The 20,412-nt window shown below is 30.9% G+C and overlaps 5 protein-coding genes across 5 annotated transcripts; 3 read left to right on the forward strand and 2 right to left on the reverse strand.

Moving 5' to 3' along the window:
- The first annotated feature begins 781 nt into the window (after positions 1–781).
- car (vacuolar protein sorting-associated protein 33A) lies at positions 782–3,429 on the forward strand. The gene is made up of 8 exons (XM_035084266.1): positions 782–1,022; positions 1,093–1,286; positions 1,367–1,872; positions 1,944–2,064; positions 2,148–2,308; positions 2,385–2,930; positions 3,000–3,122; positions 3,197–3,429. The coding sequence occupies exons 1-8, from the start codon at positions 918–920 to the stop codon at positions 3,289–3,291; spliced, it is 1,851 nt and encodes a 616-aa protein (XP_034940157.1). The 5' UTR covers positions 782–917; the 3' UTR covers positions 3,292–3,429.
- An 86-nt stretch (positions 3,430–3,515) lies between these two features.
- Positions 3,516–4,922, reverse strand: LOC118067508 (serine/threonine-protein phosphatase Pgam5, mitochondrial-like). Its single transcript, XM_035084267.1, has 5 exons — positions 4,619–4,922; positions 4,315–4,493; positions 3,986–4,200; positions 3,777–3,907; positions 3,516–3,695 (listed from the first exon to the last, which is right to left on the reverse strand). Exons 1-5 carry the CDS (start codon positions 4,807–4,809, stop codon positions 3,545–3,547), a joined length of 867 nt encoding a protein of 288 aa, XP_034940158.1. The 5' UTR covers positions 4,810–4,922; the 3' UTR covers positions 3,516–3,544.
- A 196-nt stretch (positions 4,923–5,118) lies between these two features.
- On the forward strand, positions 5,119–13,548 carry LOC118067470 (glucose-6-phosphate 1-epimerase). The gene is made up of 6 exons (XM_035084206.1): positions 5,119–5,348; positions 6,034–6,085; positions 10,648–10,706; positions 10,794–11,131; positions 11,246–11,554; positions 11,853–13,548. The coding sequence occupies exons 1-6, from the start codon at positions 5,279–5,281 to the stop codon at positions 11,859–11,861; spliced, it is 837 nt and encodes a 278-aa protein (XP_034940097.1). The 5' UTR covers positions 5,119–5,278; the 3' UTR covers positions 11,862–13,548.
- A 1,796-nt stretch (positions 13,549–15,344) lies between these two features.
- Positions 15,345–17,809, forward strand: eIF3d1 (eukaryotic translation initiation factor 3 subunit d1). Its single transcript, XM_035084210.1, has 3 exons — positions 15,345–15,619; positions 16,014–16,059; positions 16,145–17,809. The coding sequence occupies exons 1-3, from the start codon at positions 15,452–15,454 to the stop codon at positions 17,608–17,610; spliced, it is 1,680 nt and encodes a 559-aa protein (XP_034940101.1). The 5' UTR covers positions 15,345–15,451; the 3' UTR covers positions 17,611–17,809.
- Positions 17,799–19,831, reverse strand: LOC118067473 (probable low-specificity L-threonine aldolase 2). Its single transcript, XM_035084211.1, has 6 exons — positions 19,692–19,831; positions 19,483–19,606; positions 19,362–19,408; positions 19,156–19,273; positions 18,825–18,908; positions 17,799–18,749 (listed from the first exon to the last, which is right to left on the reverse strand). The coding sequence occupies exons 3-6, from the start codon at positions 19,401–19,403 to the stop codon at positions 17,863–17,865; spliced, it is 1,131 nt and encodes a 376-aa protein (XP_034940102.1). The 5' UTR covers positions 19,404–19,408; positions 19,483–19,606; positions 19,692–19,831; the 3' UTR covers positions 17,799–17,862.
- Between the last annotated feature and the right edge of the window lie 581 nt (positions 19,832–20,412).

Below are 20,412 nucleotides of genomic sequence, written 5' to 3' on the forward strand. Positions count from 1 at the left end.
AAAAATTATCTTTGCAGTTTTTATTATTAAAAATTGCGCCATTATTGCTAATAATGATTTAAAAATTGATTGAAGTAAAAGTGAAAGATATTTAGAGAAAATATTGAATAATGGTGGTTTCTAAAATTTATCATATTTATTTTTTACTTTATTTTCTATTAAAGACGACCAAGATTATTTGACAATACATACTTGACCTCTGTAGAAAAATTATATCAAAGAGTTTAAAAATATCACTAAGAGGTCGCAAATAAGTAATTCAATGGAGAAGAATAACTGTTGTATATAATCTTCAATCTTTTTTTGGAATTTTATAATTGTTATATTGCAATTATTCCATAGATTAAGTGGTAGTATGTATTTATAGAAGATAAACTTGGTAATTATGATAAATATCATTAGTTCCCTGACGTCATTTCATTGAAGAATATCAACTTTTAATACAAAGAATATTCATCTTTTTTATAAGTCAATTATTTAAAAAAAATTTTATTATCATAAAATATTTCAAAGTTATTTTGATAGTTAATTTTGAGTAAATACTGTTTTTTAAACTTCATGATGAAGTGGATTGAAGTTACAATTTATATTAAATTGAAATTTGATGTAAATTTAGTTCTCTTCATAAATTTTTCTTTATTTTAATTTATTAGGCGCTTTTTTTTTATACAAAATCGATACTGTTAAGTTTAATTTATTTTATTCATTGTCGGTATTATAAGAAACTTTATAACATTTCCTTCTGATAACTTATCGTCCATATCCTGTCAAATTTGATCACATAACCTCCATTATTTCGAATAAATACAGTGTTTATTTGACGGATAGCAATGTCTACTTGCTGGCTCCTAACTTGTCACATTTAATGACAATTTCTATAAATTGGAAGGAAACGAATCTTAGTGGAACGTACAACAATGTCATCAACTCATCTATCAGGAGGAAGATTGAATATAGGCTTGATTCAAGAACAAGCAAGGAAACAATTATTAAATCTGATTGAAAAATGCGATGGTCCAAAGGTAAATGAAAACTCTATTTATATTGTTTTTATGTTGATTGGAAAATATTTTTTTAATTCTTTATTATCAGGCCATTGTTTGGGATCCATCACTTGCTGGACCAGTTGGTCTTATTGCAAGATATAATTTATTAGAAGAATATGGAGTGACAAAAATGTATGAATTAGTTGGTGGACAACTGCCACTGACTAATGTACCTAATATAATCTTCATAGTTCGTCCACAATTACATTTAATTGATTTAATTGCTGAAAATGTACATGGGTAAGTTATTTAATCAGTCTAGATTGTGTCAAAGTAGTAATTGATAAGTTAAATTAATTATCGACGTAATATTTTTGCAGTGAACAGAATAGGCCAAGAAAAGAATTTCACATCTTTTTTGTACCAAGAAAGAGCCTTTTGTGTAGGAAAAAATTAGAAAATCGAGGAGTTCTTGGTAATTTTACTCTCATTGAAGAATTTGCATATGATTTATTCCCTTTTGATAATGATTTGGTATCGATGGAATTGAGTCAGACATTCAGAGAATTTTATTTAGAAAATGATCCTACGTGCTTATACCAAGTAGCACAGGCCATCAAAAAAATTCAAGGACTGTATGGGAGAATCCCTCGAGTAACAGGACGTGGACCAGCAGCGAGTAAAGTGTGGGAATTATTAAAACGATTAGAGCGAGAAGAAGATGAAAATGAATATAAAAATAATTTTAGATTAAATCAAGGCTCGAATTTATCACCAACGATAGATCATTTACTTCTACTAGATCGAAGTGTTGATCTCCTAACGCCACTTGTTACACAACTTACATATGAAGGTTTAATTGATGAAATATTTGATATCAATTGCAGTAAGTATTTTTTTGAATAAATATCAGCAATTAATATCAATTGATAAATTGAATGTTTGGAATTTTTTCAGCTACTGTTAAATTACCAGCAAAAAAATTCCATGATAACGATGATTCACCCACAGTCATGTCAGTAGATAAGAAAGAAAAAATCATATTAAATTCTGGAGAAGAATTATTTGCTGAAATCAGGTATTCTTTTATTCATGCTAAAATATATAATTTTTAACTTTTCTATTCACTAGAATTTCTGAATAATATCTAAATAATTTCAGAGACAAAAATTTCAATGGTGTTGGTCCAGTTTTAAGTCAAAAAGCTAAAATAATTTCATCACAGCTGGATGAGAAACATGGAGATAAAAGTGTTCAAGAAATAAAACAATTTGTTGCTCGATTGCCGCACATGCTTGCAACAAAACAATCTCTAACTAGACGTAAGTATTTTATAAATTATCAGATTATTAAAAATGAATAATTTTATTTAATTTAAATATAAACTCTTATCTTTAGATACTACAATCGCAGAGATGGTAAAAGAAGTAACAGATTCAAGTGATTTCCTCGAATCGCTTCAACTGGAACAAGAACTTTTAAACTGTATAGATACAGATAAGCCAAATGCATTTATTGAAGACTGTATAGCGCAAAAAAAACCTTTGATTAAAGTTCTCAGGCTTATTTGCATTCAATCTTTAACGAATTCTGGGTTAAAGCCAAAGCTCCTTGAATATTATAAGAGAGAAATTATTCAAACATATGGTTATCAATATCTCCCAGCGCTTTTAAATCTTGAAAAGGCTGATCTACTTCGTTCGCAACAATCTGCACGACAGTATGCAGTTTTAAGAAAAGCTCTCAGACTAACAGTAGAAGACGAAAGTGAAATTGCACCAAAAGACATAAGTTATGTGCACTCTGTTTATGCTCCGCTGAGTGTGAGATTGGCGGAGCAACTGGTTCAGCCTGGAGGCTGGCAAGGTTTAAATGATATTTTAGGATTATTACCAGGGCCACCAATTAGTTGTGATTTTAGAGGAGCAATTCCTATGATGAGAAGTATAATCACATTTTATTTTAATAAACGCAACTCTAATTATCTGTTACTAATATGTTTTGTTCATTTAGGAGGATCTATCACAAGTGAAGGTTCGAATTCGGAACCTCCAAGATTAATTTTAGTATTTTTCATTGGTGGATGTACCTATGCTGAAATTTCAGCTTTAAGATTTTTATCACAACAAGAAGATCGTAAGTAATAGCGGAACAATGATTTTTGTTTCATCTAATTACAATGATATTAAATTTCATATTTATTGTTATAGTTAACGTTGAATTCGTTGTGGGAACGACAAAATTAATTAATGGAAATACTTTTCTGAGTTCTCTAATCGAAGATTCAGAGACAAATAAAAAATGAAGATAAATCTAATAATAAATATAAATATTATTTCACTAATATATAAAAATTAAGATACAATATTGTAATTATCATGAACAATTAAATTCAATGAAGATAACACAATCTTAACAACTATTTAATAGATAGTTGGTTGCAAAATACAATTATTTAATTATTATTTAGTTGTTTATAATGAAGATTAATAAAAAATTATAAAATCAAGAAATACAAAGTTCATTAAATATAAAAGAAGGAAAATGAACAAACTTTATTAGCTCGTAGTCAGATATTCTGGTAACATATGTCCGGAATCTCCAAAACATCGTAATGTAACCCGTCCACTGGGATGAATACTGACCCAGGTAATACTTGCATGTTTTAATGAAAGTCGTAACCACGCTTCAGGCGGGAATTGTAATGCTCTATTAAAGAATAATATACAGTTATGAATAAGTAATTAACTCCTCTAAATTGATTAATCTCTATAATAAAAATTCAATTACCTGCATACAAAATATCTTATAACATTTGCATGACAAACAATTATAGTATAAGAGTCTGAAACATCTCTTGGACTAGCTCTATGAAAATATTTCCTAAACGCTGCTTCAATTCGAGGTCCATCTTGAAAATACTGTTCCAAAATTATTTAAAAAAATGGAAATTATAAAATAATCTGTGTAAAAGCATTTAACAATATCTAAATATTTACTTGACTTTCAGCTTTCCAATGACCAATAGGAGGTTCAGGAGGAATAGGAGAGCCTTCTACAAGAATACTATCATCTATAACTGGTACTTTCATTAGACTTTTTTCAATTATTTTGGAAGTTTCTTGTGCACGAGCCATTGTGGATCTAATAATAAGAGAATATGGCAGGGCCAACTCTGCCAACCGTTTACCAGTCGATTCAGCTTGACGTCTGCCTTTAAAGAATAACAATTCAGGTATTATCTGTGCCCAAATTTATATCTAAATAATATTTTTTAACTGATGTATTTATCAATTAGTAAACTATTCAATTCAAAATTATTACACACCAAGATCAGTTAATATCCTTTCAGCGTCATTCTGCCCTGCTAAGTTATATTGCCCATGTCTAATAAGGAGTAGATGTCGAACAGTATGAGGCTTCTGAGCATCTAACTTTTCATTGTAGTCATTTTCATCGTTTGTACTTTTTATCTTCATTGGTTTTACCATACTTTTTGGATCTCGTCTATTGAAATTTAAAATATATATCAACAATTTTTATCATTAAAAAAAGTTAATAAAAAGACTGCAATAAAAGATTTTAAAAAAATTTGAACAAAATATAATCTATGAAATAATAAAATAACGTACTTGTCCCAATTGCTATCCCATTTAGTCGTAGGCACAAATTTCATCACTTCAGATGTATTTTTGGTATTGAAAAATTCTATTTGTTTGGTTTTCTGTCCATTTTCTGAGAAGCGATAATAATATAATGTAGCACCAGTTATCGCACAAATTCCACCCAAAGCATATTTTTGAAATCGTGAAAAGGCAGTCATTTTGATTAAAAATATTTAAACAATATAATTACGATAAATATTAGATAAAAGTTAGACAAAACACTACGAATCACTATCCACGTGTGACTTTTTGTTCATTGCTTTTATTTACAGCTGTTTACATACGAAAGCCATCTAGAGTGACAATCAATTTAAAAATATCAACTGTAAGTATTAAAGTTGTTCTTATTTATCAGCATTACTATTATTGACTATCGATAACTTGAGCCATTTTTGTGTGATTATTTGCAGATAACTCAGAAACCTGATCAATCATAATAATCACAAAAGAGCAGCAGTGAAGTCGAAGTGGTGGGGTTAAAAGTCGTGGACATCGGACAAAGGTTGGTTGCGTCGGTAGCCGGCGAACTAGGCGGTGCTAAGCAGTCAGCAGACAAGCAGGCTTTACATCAAGACATCTCGTCGAGAAGCAAACCGAGCAGAGTGGCGGCGCATTCGCGATTCAAACATGGCAGCGGCTACCAGCGTTGTCGTGCTCGACCGGGGCAACAATACCACCTGCACGATCAACTTACATGGTGTGTGTAAATACAAATACATATATAAATTTGAGTTTATTATCATTTTATAAGTGTGATTATTAGTGAAGGTTGTCGTGTTAGAATGGACGAATTTTTTTTTGTTTTTTTTAACAATCATCAATACATCTACGTAATAATCAACCGTTTCTCTCATCTCAACTTTTTGCTCTTTCGCTCTCTCATCATTTTTTTCTGTCATTAAGAATTACCAAGCAATACGCGCGGCTTCAGTATGTCAAGTTTTGCCCACAGGCATGTGCACTTTCTTCAAGAGCAAGTGAGAGGGTGAGATAAGCGCGGGATATTCTCTGAACCACGTGGTTACGTCGTGGGGATGTTACAAAGCTCCTTTTCTCTTTTTTTTTTACCTTCACTTTAAAATTATTTTTACTAATAAAAAAAAATCATTCTAACATCAAGTGCTCATTTAGATTGAAAAACATCCAATCAGAGGTTTCTTAAAGTGGAAAAGATCATCAAAAAATTATTCAGATAATGGATTTAAAAAAATTAAAAACCATGACTCACGATTGCATGATGGATTGTATCAATTCTGTATGCATGATTTGTCGTTATACTTGCAAATAATAATCGTATGATCATTTAACTTCACTGATAATAGAGTTAAATAATACTTCTAATTAAATAAAAGAATTTTAAATATACTTGATAATTTTTTTAGGTGCCACAGTGGTTTCTTGGAGGGTTAATAATCAAGAACAGCTGTTCGTTAGGTAAGCTATATTATAATTTTATATTTAAAAAAAGTTTAATTTTTACTATTATTACTTGATAAATAATCATGAACTATGACATTGATAACTCTTGAATTTAAAATACTTGATAAACGTTTAGCAACTAAATTAACAATATAAAACGTATATTGCGGAAAAGCTTACTCAGGATATACAGATGAAGTGAAGGGTAGAGAGAAACTATCTCAAGCACACACAAGAGAAAAAACTATAACGGGAGAATGAGAAACGCCAGAACTCACTAACGGCTGCTTTCATCTGTGTACACATCTCGGCTTTCGTTTTATTCTCATCAATGTAGCACACCAAGAAGCATCCGTATATCCTTTCCCCTCTCTAAACAAAGCAACGATCAGAAATGCAGAGTTTTTTTTTTTATTTCCATGACAATCTAAAATCTAACTGACTAAATAAAATAGGGATGTCATAAATAATATATTGTATCTTTTTTCACGTTAAACTATCGATTTATGACAGTTTATACGTCTTGACACCTTCGTGATAAGGATACAAAAATATATAAATAATATCATTTATTTTGATGAAGATAGTCAACTGCAAGTTTATTTGTTTTTTTTTTAAAGTTGCTAAAATAAGGATATGTTTGAATAACGGAATTAAAATAAAAAATTAAAGTTGGTTTTGAACATAAATTATTAATTGACTTGACAAAAGCTGAAAAAAATTAAATATCCAGGGGATTTTAAAGATAAGATAACTCTTTTGTTATAAGTGAAGCTTTTAAGACTTTAATAATTTATTATTTAAAGATAGTTTCATATCTTAAAGTTTTAAAAAATTAATTTTCGTCAAGACAATACTTGGCAAAATTTTTATTTATTTTATCTGGATTTTCCAACACATTTTGATATGTATTCAGTTGAAATTGTCTGTATTGGACACAATCAGAGCTGATGCGAGTATTTTTCGAGACCCAAGAGAGAAGAAGAAGAGGCAAAGTGAACGTAAGAATCGGTAGCAGCCCTACGATTTATCTTGACAGAAAGGAATCAGGGTGGAGAAGAGAGAGAGAGAGAGAGAGAGATAAAAAAAGAGTTTTGAAAGAATGAAGAAGATATAAACCTCTAGTAAGAATATGATAAAAGAAAAAAGTTTTTCTTTGTAAAACAGATCAAGTTAAAGTTTATTTATTGTAGGAAAATGTACACATTATTTGATCACAGACATTTCAATTTACCAAGGTAATCAAGAAGAATTAACGTGGTTCAACATTCGATAAATTGTGAGGCAACGGAGGAAGACAAATTTGGAGGTTTCATGGAGGATGTTGGACGTGTGTTTGAAATAGTGAAGAGGGGTAGGAGGATGTATTGAAGAAGAAAGGAAGGGAGCAAGAAAGGAAGAGAAATAGAGATGGAGCACTAATGATGCAGCAGCGCCTGGCGTCGTCGTCGTCCCTGGTTTTTGTCGTCGTTCTCTCCCTCCATCTCCTTCATCTCTTCAGCTCGCTTGTCGGACCATAGGATTTGCACAGACAAGAATTTTCCAGATGGATATCCTGCTAAAATTTTCAGTAAATTCCCAACTGAATTTAAGCTTCAAATAGCAGGTATTTTGTTAATAAAAGTCTGAATAATCAGTAAGTTGTTTAATTTATCAACTTGAGATTGATATTTATCTTGAAGGAATAATGAAAGATCCTTGGAGTAGATGAGGTGCGTTGGCCGAGCGCAGAAGAGAGAAGAAATAAAGGGGGGAAGACTCCAAGAGTCCTGCAGTTGAAAGGGAATGTTGTAGAATGCCGGCAAAAAGCGTTCAGCCACTGAGATCATTAGTCTACGGTCTCGAGCTTATAACCAACGTACCGGTGGTATACCGGGTGAGACTGAACATGGGAAAGACATTTTTGGATATTTTGGAAGCTCAAGAATTGACCAAAGTTGCTGGAAGAAACAAAGAGCCTTTGAGAAATGATGGCAGAATAACACCACGTGGAATACACGTGGCCATAGCCATTAAGTTGTCTTCAATCATTTTAATCATCAAGAACCATATGCATCACACATTTTTTCCTACTAAAATAGTCCGGAAAAGCTGTGTTTGGTCAACGAATGAAGATCAGTAGATCACTTGTGGAATCAAAGAATCTTGATGATTCATTTGGTTGAATGCGTATTTGTCGGTGTAACCATTGGCTTTGTCAATCTCTTACGATCAAGTATATAATATCGTATGAGTGTACTTCAAGTTGAGACTCATAATGGACATGATGACATTCTACATGAGATGAGAACTGAGAGGAAAATAAATGCATTGACCCCTCAAGTATAAGAAATGTTCGTGTGGTTAATCAACGTGTGTTGGAGAGAAGAAATGTAAGAGAAAGAAGCTGGATGAAGTATTGTGTCAAAGAGGAGCGGGAGAGGGAGGAGAAGGGTGAGAAATGCTTGCAGCGATAACGACTAACGAGGTGATTTGGAGTGCCTCTCTTTAGCGCACCGTTCTGAACAGCAAAGTTGCTAAAGTGGATAGCGAGTGGGCTGAGAATCCGTCGGATTCCTTCTGAGTGATGAGATGATTGCTTTGATTAGTCTACTCCGATTTTAATTCCTTTGCTTTCCGCCATATCTTTGAACTCATATGGATAATTATGAATTTTAACAGAGTGGAATAATTGAACCAAGTACGAAGATGATAAAAAATAATAGATGCAAGAATTACCTTGTTGACAGGCTCATCGGTGATATAAATAGGATACTAAGCTATACGCCTGTCCAGCCATTGTTTCTTGCTGACTTTGGTGAAACAAAGTTTCGCGGTGACTTCGGTGGGGTAGAAAGTAAAGCGAGTAAACGAGGGTGGATCGAGTGTAGAGATGAAGGAGGGAGAAAATTCAAGCCCGCTGGAGCAGCAGCCAGCCCGGCTAATCGCAAAAACCGCTGGCTTCGCTCGCGCTTCAAACAGGCTATTCACAACGTACCGGGTGACTGTTGGAAACATTTTCAATATATATGTTCTTTCTTTTCATTATATAAAGTTGACATGAGCTTGATACCAATTGCGAGACATTCATTAATCTTTATACTTGTTTGGGAAGTTTAAAAAAAACTATTGATGGTAATTATGATTTACTTTTTCTTTAACTTTTCAATTGATCAGAAAAATACCTAAGGTTGAGTGGTCTTGAGGTTGCTCGATGATGCGGAGATCCGGTGTGATTTCTACTTGATGACGAGAAACAAATCTCAATATGAATTTACAAAGATCGAATTCAGCAGCCGTGAAATCGAGACAAAAGAAATTTCTGCTTGAAATTTAGTTTGAAAATTCATGTTTATTCTTTTGCAAGCAGAAAGACAAGATAGAGTTAAATATATATGCCGATGAATCTGTGAAATTGGAATACTGGAGTTGTGCAAGCAACGCGTAACGTTGAAGCTACAAGCATTGCTGGAGAAATACGTACAGGATGAGAGAGAAGAGAAGACAGGGGAGGATGAGGTGGAGGACGAGGAGGTTGGGAACTGCGATGCCCACAAAAAGCACACCAGACAGCGGCGATCGTTTTTGTTGGGCGTCAGCCGCGTTCTCTACCATCACCACCGCCTGCAGCTCCGCGCTACATTGCTCCCCTTCGCCGTGCAAACCTTTTCCCATTCCACTGGTCTTCAACCTTCGTCTACTCATCCCGCGGGATCTGATCGTGCGAGAGGATCGATCAATGGGATTAACTGAGTTCTTCTAGCGATCGCTCTCTTCCATCAAATCTACTCCATGTCCTTTTAGAAGTTGCTGCATAACTTGTTCTACAAAAAAATATACTTGAGTGAAATCAATCCTAAGGTTTACACATTTACTTTTTGTAATTTCACTAATGCTACAGATCATTTTAAACAAATAAGTGGAATTTTGAGGGAAATCATTTTCAAAGAAATTGAATAAAGGGAATACTCGGCTGAATAAAACTCGAGTGGATCGAATTACCCCCTCGGACACGTCCGGTTACCGTGAAATTTTCCCTTTGCTCTGGTGTAAATTAGTTAGTCAAGAATCAAATGATCCTGGCATCTGGTTTACATTTAAAGTAATATATTAATCTTCCGTGAAAAAAAAATTAGACCTTTTTGAATCATCACTGTTGGTAAATTCACTCCTAAAGATTCTAATTTACAACACAATAAAAATATGTCAGTTAATTAACGTTACTTAACCAAAAATTGCTTTTATAAAATACAACGAAATAAATGTTGCTGAAAAAAAAATTTAATATTTATGAAATAGTGAAATAAACCATAAAAATAACGATAAGTAAAAAATTGCAATAAATGTTAAATATTTAAGCAATTAAATTTTTTGATCAAATTATCAGTTTCAGTTAAATTGAAATAGTGAGAGAATAAAAATGATTGATGTATATTTTGCACGATAGATATTCAACATAGAAAAGTATAAAATAAATAGATGAATAAAAATCTAGAAAATAGATCATATAAAAATGAACATAAATTAAATGTCGATCGTTGGCATAACGTATTTACTTAGAAGCACTCATTAGTCACGTTTGTTTTCTTGTGTTTCAGTAAGCAAGCAGTGTTCGACGGGAAGAAGGCCATTAGAGGTGGAATTCCATTTGTCTTTCGTAAGTAGAGGGAACGCCATACAAAATATCTCAATATTTTGATTTATCATAATTATTATTATTTAAACATTTATTTTTATATTTCAGCACAATTTGGACCCTGGACATTTGGCCCAGGGCATGGATTTGCAAGGATTATGCGATGGAATGTGGAGAAATCTCCAGAAAGATTACCAAGTGGAGATGTAGAAGCAATATTTTCGATAATGGATAACGATTTTACTCGATCAATGTGGAATTATCCATTTCGACTTACATATAGGTTAATTCTACGTGAAAAAGAGCTTCATTTTAATATCGGAGTTTATAATCCTAGCAAGGAACATACTTTTAGTTTCAATCTGCTTCTACATACATACTTCAAGGTTCCTGATGTGAGAAGGTGTCAGATAACTGGTCTTCATGGTTGTACTTTCATTGACAAGGTATTTATTACCTGAACAACATAATTATTAAGATATTGCATTTATTTATTGCATCATATTAACTCTACTCAATCATTATGAATTGCTTATACTTTCCTATTCTATCATTTTCAGACGCGAGACAATCAAATATTCCAAGAAGGTCTAGACGTTGTTACAGTACGTGAATGGACCGATAGAATTTATCAGAATACACAGCCTGAGCACATAATCACGAACGTGGTTTCCGGAAGAAAAATGCGAGTCCAGAAATATAATTTTCCTGATACTGTTGTATGGAATCCGTGGCAAGAAAAAGCTAGAGATATTCCTGATTTTGGTGATGATGAATTCCCTAATATGATTTGTGTAGAAAGTGGACATGTCAGCAGTCCTGTTATACTTTTACCAGGAACAGCTTTTGAGGCTAGTCAAATTCTCCAGGTATTTGATTTATTCGTAAATAATTAAATTGATTGGATAATAATTACATTCATTTTTTTGATGCACTTTATTAAAAATTTATGAATTTTTTATTTCAGTAAATAATATAGTATTATTATACTTTACTAATATTACTCAAAAAACGATATTTATATTATTTTGATTGATTATATAAATTCAATCAATCAGCACATTGCTGAAATTATTATTCAAGCAATATATAATATATGATTATAGTGTATAAAAACATAACGAATGAGTCATGTTAAATAAATTTTTTTTTTTTTCCTTATCCAAGGTCATGTGAGTAGAGGGTGGAGTTTCATCTAGCCAAGTAACAGCAAACATGGGAGCATCAGAACAATTTCATCCTCCATCAGAATCTTTACCACCGGCACGTCCTTGCGCAACTGTTGGATGGCCAACAAATCCACCTAATTGGTTTTATGTTCAATCACCAGCTCAAACACCGGCGTACAACCATCATCATCCATCTCATCATTACTCCCACTGTGTAACTCAGTCCTGCTCCATATGTTCTCTAAATCTTTAAAAACCCGAAAACCGTAAGTTTGCTAGGTAAATTTAGCTGATGGGCGACTATTGACTATTTTATTCTAATTATAATTAATTAACACTTTTTTCCTCCTTTTATAAATTTAAAGCTACGGTATGCAATATCATAATTATTCCAGTTTTTTTTTACATTCCTTATAATATTTTCTTGAGTTTTTATCTCAAGATGACTAGCAATTTTCCACGATTAAATATTTTTTTCGATAAATAATACAGACAAAGTAATGGTGCTATGAATAATGTTAATAAATGACGTTGTAAGCATTAGATAAAGATTGTTAGAATTTAAGCCCACCGAATTCATTTTGCAAACACTTTATTTTCGAATCAATGCTTTAATGAATATATCAGTCAAAAAACGAGCAATAATTTGAAATAAAAATTAGATTCTATTTGTATTTATAAATGAACTCTGCTTCAATTAAATAATATTGAGAATATAAATAAAATTGCCAATATTTGAGCTTTAAATACTGTCAGCTGTTGTCAACTGCAATTAAATCAATTGAATATCATTGATCTTCCGCTTAAAACTATATACATTTAGCCAATAATTAAATTTAATGAAGACAACAAGACTATGAAATATAAATAATTAGAAAGTATTTTTGATTCATTTATTATGCTTTTTTTTCGTTTTGTTTCGTACTTGTAATTGAATTTTATGTTTTATAGGCGATAAATATTATTAAAAAAAAAATAAAAAATAAGATGTATACGATTAAATTTTGCCAGTGTCTTAAGGTACAGTGGCTTTTCAGTGGTGTAAAGATAAATACGTCACTGAATGAATTAATTCAAGTAGAGTTTCAGTTATTATATTGTAATATCGAGTTTTTGTAAATAGAAAGAGTTCGGTAACGAACAAAATTGTGTGTGTTCCTATACATTCAGACACAGGTGTGAGAATGTGACAGCGAAAATGAGCATAACAGATAATTAGAATTAAATTCATGTGTTAATTATAAGCCATTTGAATTGTAATATGTAGTGTTAAAAATTTAATTAATCACCTACAGTTTTCATTATCGAGAGAAAAAATTGAAATAAATACCTACAATAGATGTTTGATCATACATTTGGTCAACTATCAACTACCTTTATGAAAATATATATATATATATATATATATATATATATATATATATATTTATATCTTGAAGTAGGATTAATTGCAATTTTATCGACTTATTATTCTTTCCCATTATTAGCCTTGATATATTGTTGAGAATTTTGTTTTACGAATAACAGAATTGCACATTTATTGCAGCAAAATGTTAGAGAAAAAAGAAGGCTTGAAGAATGTAATTTTTTTGGGAAAGTGCAATAAACATATAGAAAACATGTAAACATTATGTTGGTTTAAAAAATCACTTAATTGGGATTAAAAATAAAATGAAATATTATATGATGAAAAATATACTCACAATAATTCGTTAAAATTACAACTGACATTAATTTATTCTATTAAAAGTAGATACAACTGTCAGGTATTGTTATCAAATTGATTATACTTCATCAATATTTTATAATACAAATTCACTACTATATTAAACATGAGCTTCAATTAACCATTTAAGTAACATTTACAATTATTGTTGGTATCATTATGCTCATAAATTATTATATACTTATTAATATTAGTTGTCTTATGATTAATGTATTCCTTATAAATATTACTATTACCGCTACAACTTAATCATTATAATTAAAACTATTTTTTATTATCACTATTTTCATAAATAATCAGAAAATTTTTACTACTAAAATTCTGAAGAGAGTGAAATTTAAAATCTAGAGTAGATTGGTGATTTAATTACTTAAACAAATTGATGATAAAATGGAGAGGTAGCCTGAACGGTATTTATTATAGATAGTATCGTTTCTTTCGGAGTTTAGTTATTAAATTATCATCAAGCTGCTTGTTTTTGACCATTCTGGTCCTGCGCTTTTTTTAACTGTTTCTCCCTCATTCGTTCTGCATCACTGAAATATTCATCAAAGTTCAATCACTGTTCGTAATAATTTAAAACTTAATATTGAATCAATTCAAATAGATTTTTGTATCGATGCAATATTTTTTTTCTAATAATTTTTTTTTAACAAACCGCTGTTTACGTTGTTCTAATGTGAGCCCTTTATTACTTTCTTGTTCAGCTGCAGCCTTTTTTACATTTTTTTTCATGTTCTTGGCACGAGCTAATTCTCGTTGATTTCCTCCTAAAACACAAGCATAAATTAGCACATAGACTCTAAATTACTTTAATATATTATCTTATTATCAAGCTGTTTATTTCTCAATAACTTCATCATTATTATATCATTTAAATTATTTTGAAAATCCTTTTTTTCTTAATAAGCTAAAATTAATGTTTAAAAAAAAGTAATTGCAATATCTGTAATTACTAAATAAATATAGGTTAATACTCATCTTGACGAGTTATGAGTTGGAGAAAGACAATTACGTTAGGTAATTTTATCTAAATAAAAATTTTTTCTTCATGGGTCTATTTCGAAACTATTGAGCCAATATTTTTGAATTTTTTTACAGAATGTTCGAGAATTACAGATTGGAGTACACCAATCTTATAATACTATTTTTTTGATGTAAACATTAGATACAGAATGCGTGAAAATATCTACTCCAATTGAATTTCGTTAGTGAAATTAACTTTAATCATTAACAGATTTTATAAACTCGAAGAGAAAATAAATATATAAAAATAGCACACAGGCATAAATATAAACAAGAGATCTAAAACTTGTCGAGTAAAAACTTGAGTAGTAACTTTGGAGCCTGAAAACTCTTATCTGTTTATTGTATTGTTAGTTGTACTGATATATGATGTATTGAATTTTATAATTAGTAATTATAATTTTTAGAAAATTATTTATTTAATAAACTTACGGGTCATTTTTCAAGCCTTGACCTCCGACAAACAAGTCTTTTGAAATTAATACGTAAACGGGGATCCTGATGAATTGTCTAAAAATCCTCGGGCTCCAAAATTAACGTGTGTCAGGTCTACACGTAGGTGATATGAATTAGATCACTACGAAGGCACGAATAAACTGAACTTTCAGACATTTACTCACACATAAACACAAATAACGCTAGTCAGGAAGTTCTGAATCTTTGAGAACTTTATTTCAAACTACTGCGCATTGCGTCACGCATAGATCAAGATGGCGCATCTGAGTCCAAGATGGCGGAATAATGGCGTCAGAGTCTCTTCCGCTTTGCCGGCAGTGGTATTCAGAGTAGTGTGCTGTAGAATTACTTGAAAAACATTGAATTTATGTGATAAATTACTCTGTAAAATGATTGCTACAGAAGATAAATTTGAAGAACCTCCAAAAGAGGAACAAGTGCACTTTCAATCTCCTGCTGTCCAGAATAATCCTAATGGATGGGGTCCTTGTGAATTACCAGATCAATTTAAAGATATTCCATACCAGCCGTTTTCGAAGGGTGATAGACTCGGCAAGGTAAGAAAGCGTATGGCTATTAAATTTTTGGTACATTGATAGTTAACTGTAATTAATTATTTAAAAATTACTCTTAAATTTTTCTATCTCACAAATAATATTGTCTAATACTATTTACATATTAGTTGAATTTTATTTATTACTCAGAAAATAAATTTTTTATGGGTTATGTTTATAAAACTTCAATAAATTATCATCATTATTTATAAACAGTATTGACAAATTTTTATCATCTTTATTTCAATAAATTTAATAATGTCTTTTATAATATTATCATTACATAATTCGTATTTCAATAAGATATGTTAGAAATTTATTAATCATATTCTTTTAAATATTTAAGTTGAAGTATTAATTATTTTTGTTCAATTTATATATTTTTTTGTAATTTAAGATATCAGACTGGACTGGAGCAGCTTTTCAAGACAAGAAATTTACCAGTAAGTTATTGAATTTATTATCAATTACTATATAATATTAAAAACATTATTCAACATTATTTATAATCAAATGTAAATTTTACAGACAAGTATGCGTCTCAATTTGGCTCTGGTAGTCAATACGCTTACTATCATGATGAAGATGAATCAACATTTCACTTGGTTGATACAACACGCGTACAAAAGCCACCTTATCAACGTGGCCGATTTGGTAAAAACCAACGTAATCTTCGTGGTCGTGGTGGCCAACGTGGTGGCCTCAATCAAATGCAGCAACTTGGTAAACTCAAGTTACGCGAACGTGAACGTAAAGGCCAAGCTAAACGTTGGGGACGCCAACAAGGTCTTAGGAATCATAAAAACCAACCCCCAATTAAAATTCGTGATGCTTCCGTTACTGTAAGACCTGATTGGGTAACTATTGAGGAAATGGACTTTCCAAGACTGGCCAAACTTACATTGCCCAATATTAAAGATGGAGAAGATGTTGTTTGCTGTGGATCATTGGAATTTTATGATAAAACTTATGACCGAGTTAATGTCAAAAATGAAAAGCCATTACAAAGAGTTGACCGTATATTCCATACAGTTACCACAACTGATGATCCAATTATTCGTAAATTATCTAAAACAGAAGGAACTGTTTTTGCTACGGATGCTATATTGGCAACAATTATGTGTTGTACTCGTAGTAATTATTCATGGGATATTGTCATAGAAAAAATTGGAGACAAACTTTTCTTTGATAAACGTGATAACACTGAATTTGACTTACTAACTGTTAATGAAACTAGTGTGGAACCACCTCAAGACGATGGAAATTCTTTAAATTCTCCAAGAAATCTTGCATTGGAAGCTACGTTTATTAATCATAACTTTTCTCAGCAAGTTCTAAAATCAAATGAACCAAGATATAAATTTGATGAAGGAAATCCATTTATTTCTGAAGAAGAGGAAGGTGATGTAGCATCTGTTGCTTATCGTTACAGAAAATGGGATCTTAATAACGGAATCACTTTGATTTGCCGATGTGAACATGATGCAGTAATGCAAGGACCTAACGGAGAAACTCAATTTCTAACAATTAAAGCTTTGAATGAATGGGATTCAAAATTAGCAAATGGAGTAGAGTGGAGACAGAAATTAGATATTCAACGAGGTGCAGTATTGGCCAATGAATTGCGTAATAATGCTTGCAAGCTCGCTAAATGGACAGTTCAGGCATTGCTTGCTGGTTCTGATCAACTAAAGCTTGGATATGTTTCACGTGCCAGTGTTCGTGACTCAAGTAAACACGTAATCCTCGGAACTCAACAGTATAAGCCTAATGAATTTGCTACGCAAATCAATCTGAATATGGATAATGCTTGGGGCATTTTACGATGCATCATTGATATATGTCTAAAGCAGAAAGATGGAAAATATTTAATTATGAAGGATCCTAATAAGCCAATGATTCGATTGTATGATATTCCTGATAATACCTTTGAAAGTGAAGGTGAAGAAGATGAGGATGAAGATGAACCTGTTAATGATGCTTTCCAAAACTGATCAATTTTCTGCCATTCAATTTTGTATATCAAAAATTTTTTTTGACATTTTTATTTTAATTACCGATATCCAATATACCATTATGTGACATCATCGAAATTGTAATAAATTTGGGGATTTAATATCTAGTTTTAATATCAATTTGTTTATTGAATTAATAAATTTAAACAAAAGAAACAACAAGTGTGTAGTAAAAAAGGTTATTAATTTTATTTTTTTCCCTTTGAATACATTTTTATACATTAATATTTGTTACTGATGTAAAGCTGGATCCAATTTTTTAATTACATATATAACTTTTCTTATTGCAGCTTCAAGCATTTCATCTGTTATGTCAACATGAAAAACTAGTCTCAAATTTTCTCGCCATTCAGCCCAAGCTTGAACAATAACTTTATCATCTTTATGATCATCTTCTACTACTTGAAGACGTTCAACGACAGTTTCCGCGGTGACACTTGGTAATCCTTTTACAATCACAAAGACCATGTTAGTTTGAACGGTTTTAGGATCAACATAAATTACCTTAGAACCAACATTATTAATTGCTGTCATCATCTTAGTTGCTTTTTCATGATCTGAAGCTAATCTGAATCTATTTTCTAAAGCAACTAATCCGGCAGCTGCAATAATTCCAACTTGACGCATTCCACCACCTAAAGCTTTTCGACAACGTCGTGCTTGAGTGATAAATTCATTACTTCCACATAATAATGATCCTACTGGCGCTCCTAAACCTTTACTTAAGCAGAAAGAAACAGAATCAAAGCCCCTTACAACTTCTTTTACTGAAATGTTGCTTGCAATTACAGCATTCCAAAGCCTAGCGCCGTCCATGTGTAATTTAAGATTATTTTTTTTTGCAAATTCTACAACTTTATTAAGCCACGTAACAGGCAAAATTTTGCCATTTATGGTATTTTCTACCGCAATCATACGAGAAATAGGATGATGAACATCATTAGGATTACGAATTTTATATTGGAGAAAATCTAAATCAAATGTACCATCATGATTATTTGGCAATGGATAAATTGTAACACCTGCTATTTGTGCAAGTGATCCTTGCTCATGTTGAACAATATGAGATTCTTCACCTAGATAAACTTCACAACCTCTCACATTACAATGAACCATAGCTAGAAATAACCATTTAGCCATTAATAATTATAATAAAAAAAATAATTATTATTACATTGTTTTTAAGTCCTTACCAGCAATTAAATTTCCCATTGAACCACTCGATACAAATAAAGCAGCTTCTGTTCCAAGTAAGTTAGCAGCCATTTGTTCTAATTCTATAAAATATTCCATAATCATTAAAAAATTATTTTATTATAAAATTTCTTTAAAGTATCTTTATTCTGTTTTTATTTAGGTGGCCAACATCAAAATACATAAATAAAGGATATGATACAATATGCCTGATTGCAGTAGTCAAATTTTATGATGTGTTAAAAATATACTGAATGAAATTTAGATATGAGATGATAATCGCTATTTTATATTAATTATTAACTAAATAATTAGTGAATCGATAATTACTGATAACTGTTGGGTCTTCTCTACAAACGTCATCTCCAACTTCAGCTTCAAACATTGCTTGTCTCATTGTTTGACTAGGCTTTGTAAATGTGTCACTTCTTAAATTAACAATAATTACCTGAAGAAAGAAAATACAATTAGTTAAAACTTTCTTCATTGATAACTTTTGATTAAACAATTAAATCAAAAAGAAAAAATCAATTCACCTTGTCAGAAGTGGAATCAGTAGTATTTTTCATTTGATACATTTTCGCTAGAGGAAAATTTAAACAGTTTCTGAAATATGTAATAATTTTATATACAAGTTACAGAAAGCATTTAACTTACCTGTTATTTAAAAACAAAAACGTAAACAAAGAATGGCCAAATATTTTGTATAAACTATTTTGACTTAAAGATGAGTTACTTTGGATTTAAAACGAAATGGTATGGCCGGAAAACTTGTTGGCGCCTAGATTTAACAATTTATTAAAATATAATGAAGTAAGTTTAAAAATATTTTTATTATTCTCTTTTAAACGATAATAAATAAATACTTTTATATTGGTTATTAAAATGAAATAAATCGTTAAATTTAATGTATTACGCATTAAATTATAGCTGAAGACTCAATTGATAAAATGAAAGATAATAGTTCAGAGTGTGAAAAAATTATCCAATTAATAGAGATAATCTATGTGATGAAATAAGATAAAATTCTACAACCTAGTCTAGAATATAAAAATCCATTTGCCGCCCATGGAAAGATACCTTAATCGGCGCGATTATTTGCTTTGAAAGTTTTAAATATCACGATTAAAACACGCAAATATGGAAGTGGTTTAATTCACAACATGAGATATGTTGGGGTCCATTAGCTAAATGTTGAAGCGTTTATCTCAATTTAGCCATCGACAGTTTGCCTATTTAATGGCTTTATTTGGTATTAAGAAAAAATTAGTCACCTTTAAGGACTTAATGCTACCTGGTAATAATAATTTACTTATTAAGAATAAATTTCTACAAAAAGTTTTGGCTTATTCGGATGTGAAACGATGCAATGTTTTTCTTTGTAATTAAATGTACATAAAAATATGCCACGCTCTTTTATTGTTTACTCTTGAATAATTGAAAAAGTAATAAATATTTAAGAAATATTTAGAATAATTTATGATGAATGAAATGGTTTGGTCGATAATAAGTTTGATTTATGATTTATAGTATTGGTATAAGCATTGTAAATTTATTTAAATATTTGTAACTGAACAGATTTCTATA

Source organism: Chelonus insularis, unplaced genomic scaffold (genome assembly GCF_013357705.1).
Source record: "Chelonus insularis isolate UGA/USDA-ARS -01 unplaced genomic scaffold, ASM1335770v1 contig_384_pilon, whole genome shotgun sequence".
Taxonomy (NCBI): Eukaryota; Metazoa; Arthropoda; class Insecta; order Hymenoptera; family Braconidae; genus Chelonus; species Chelonus insularis.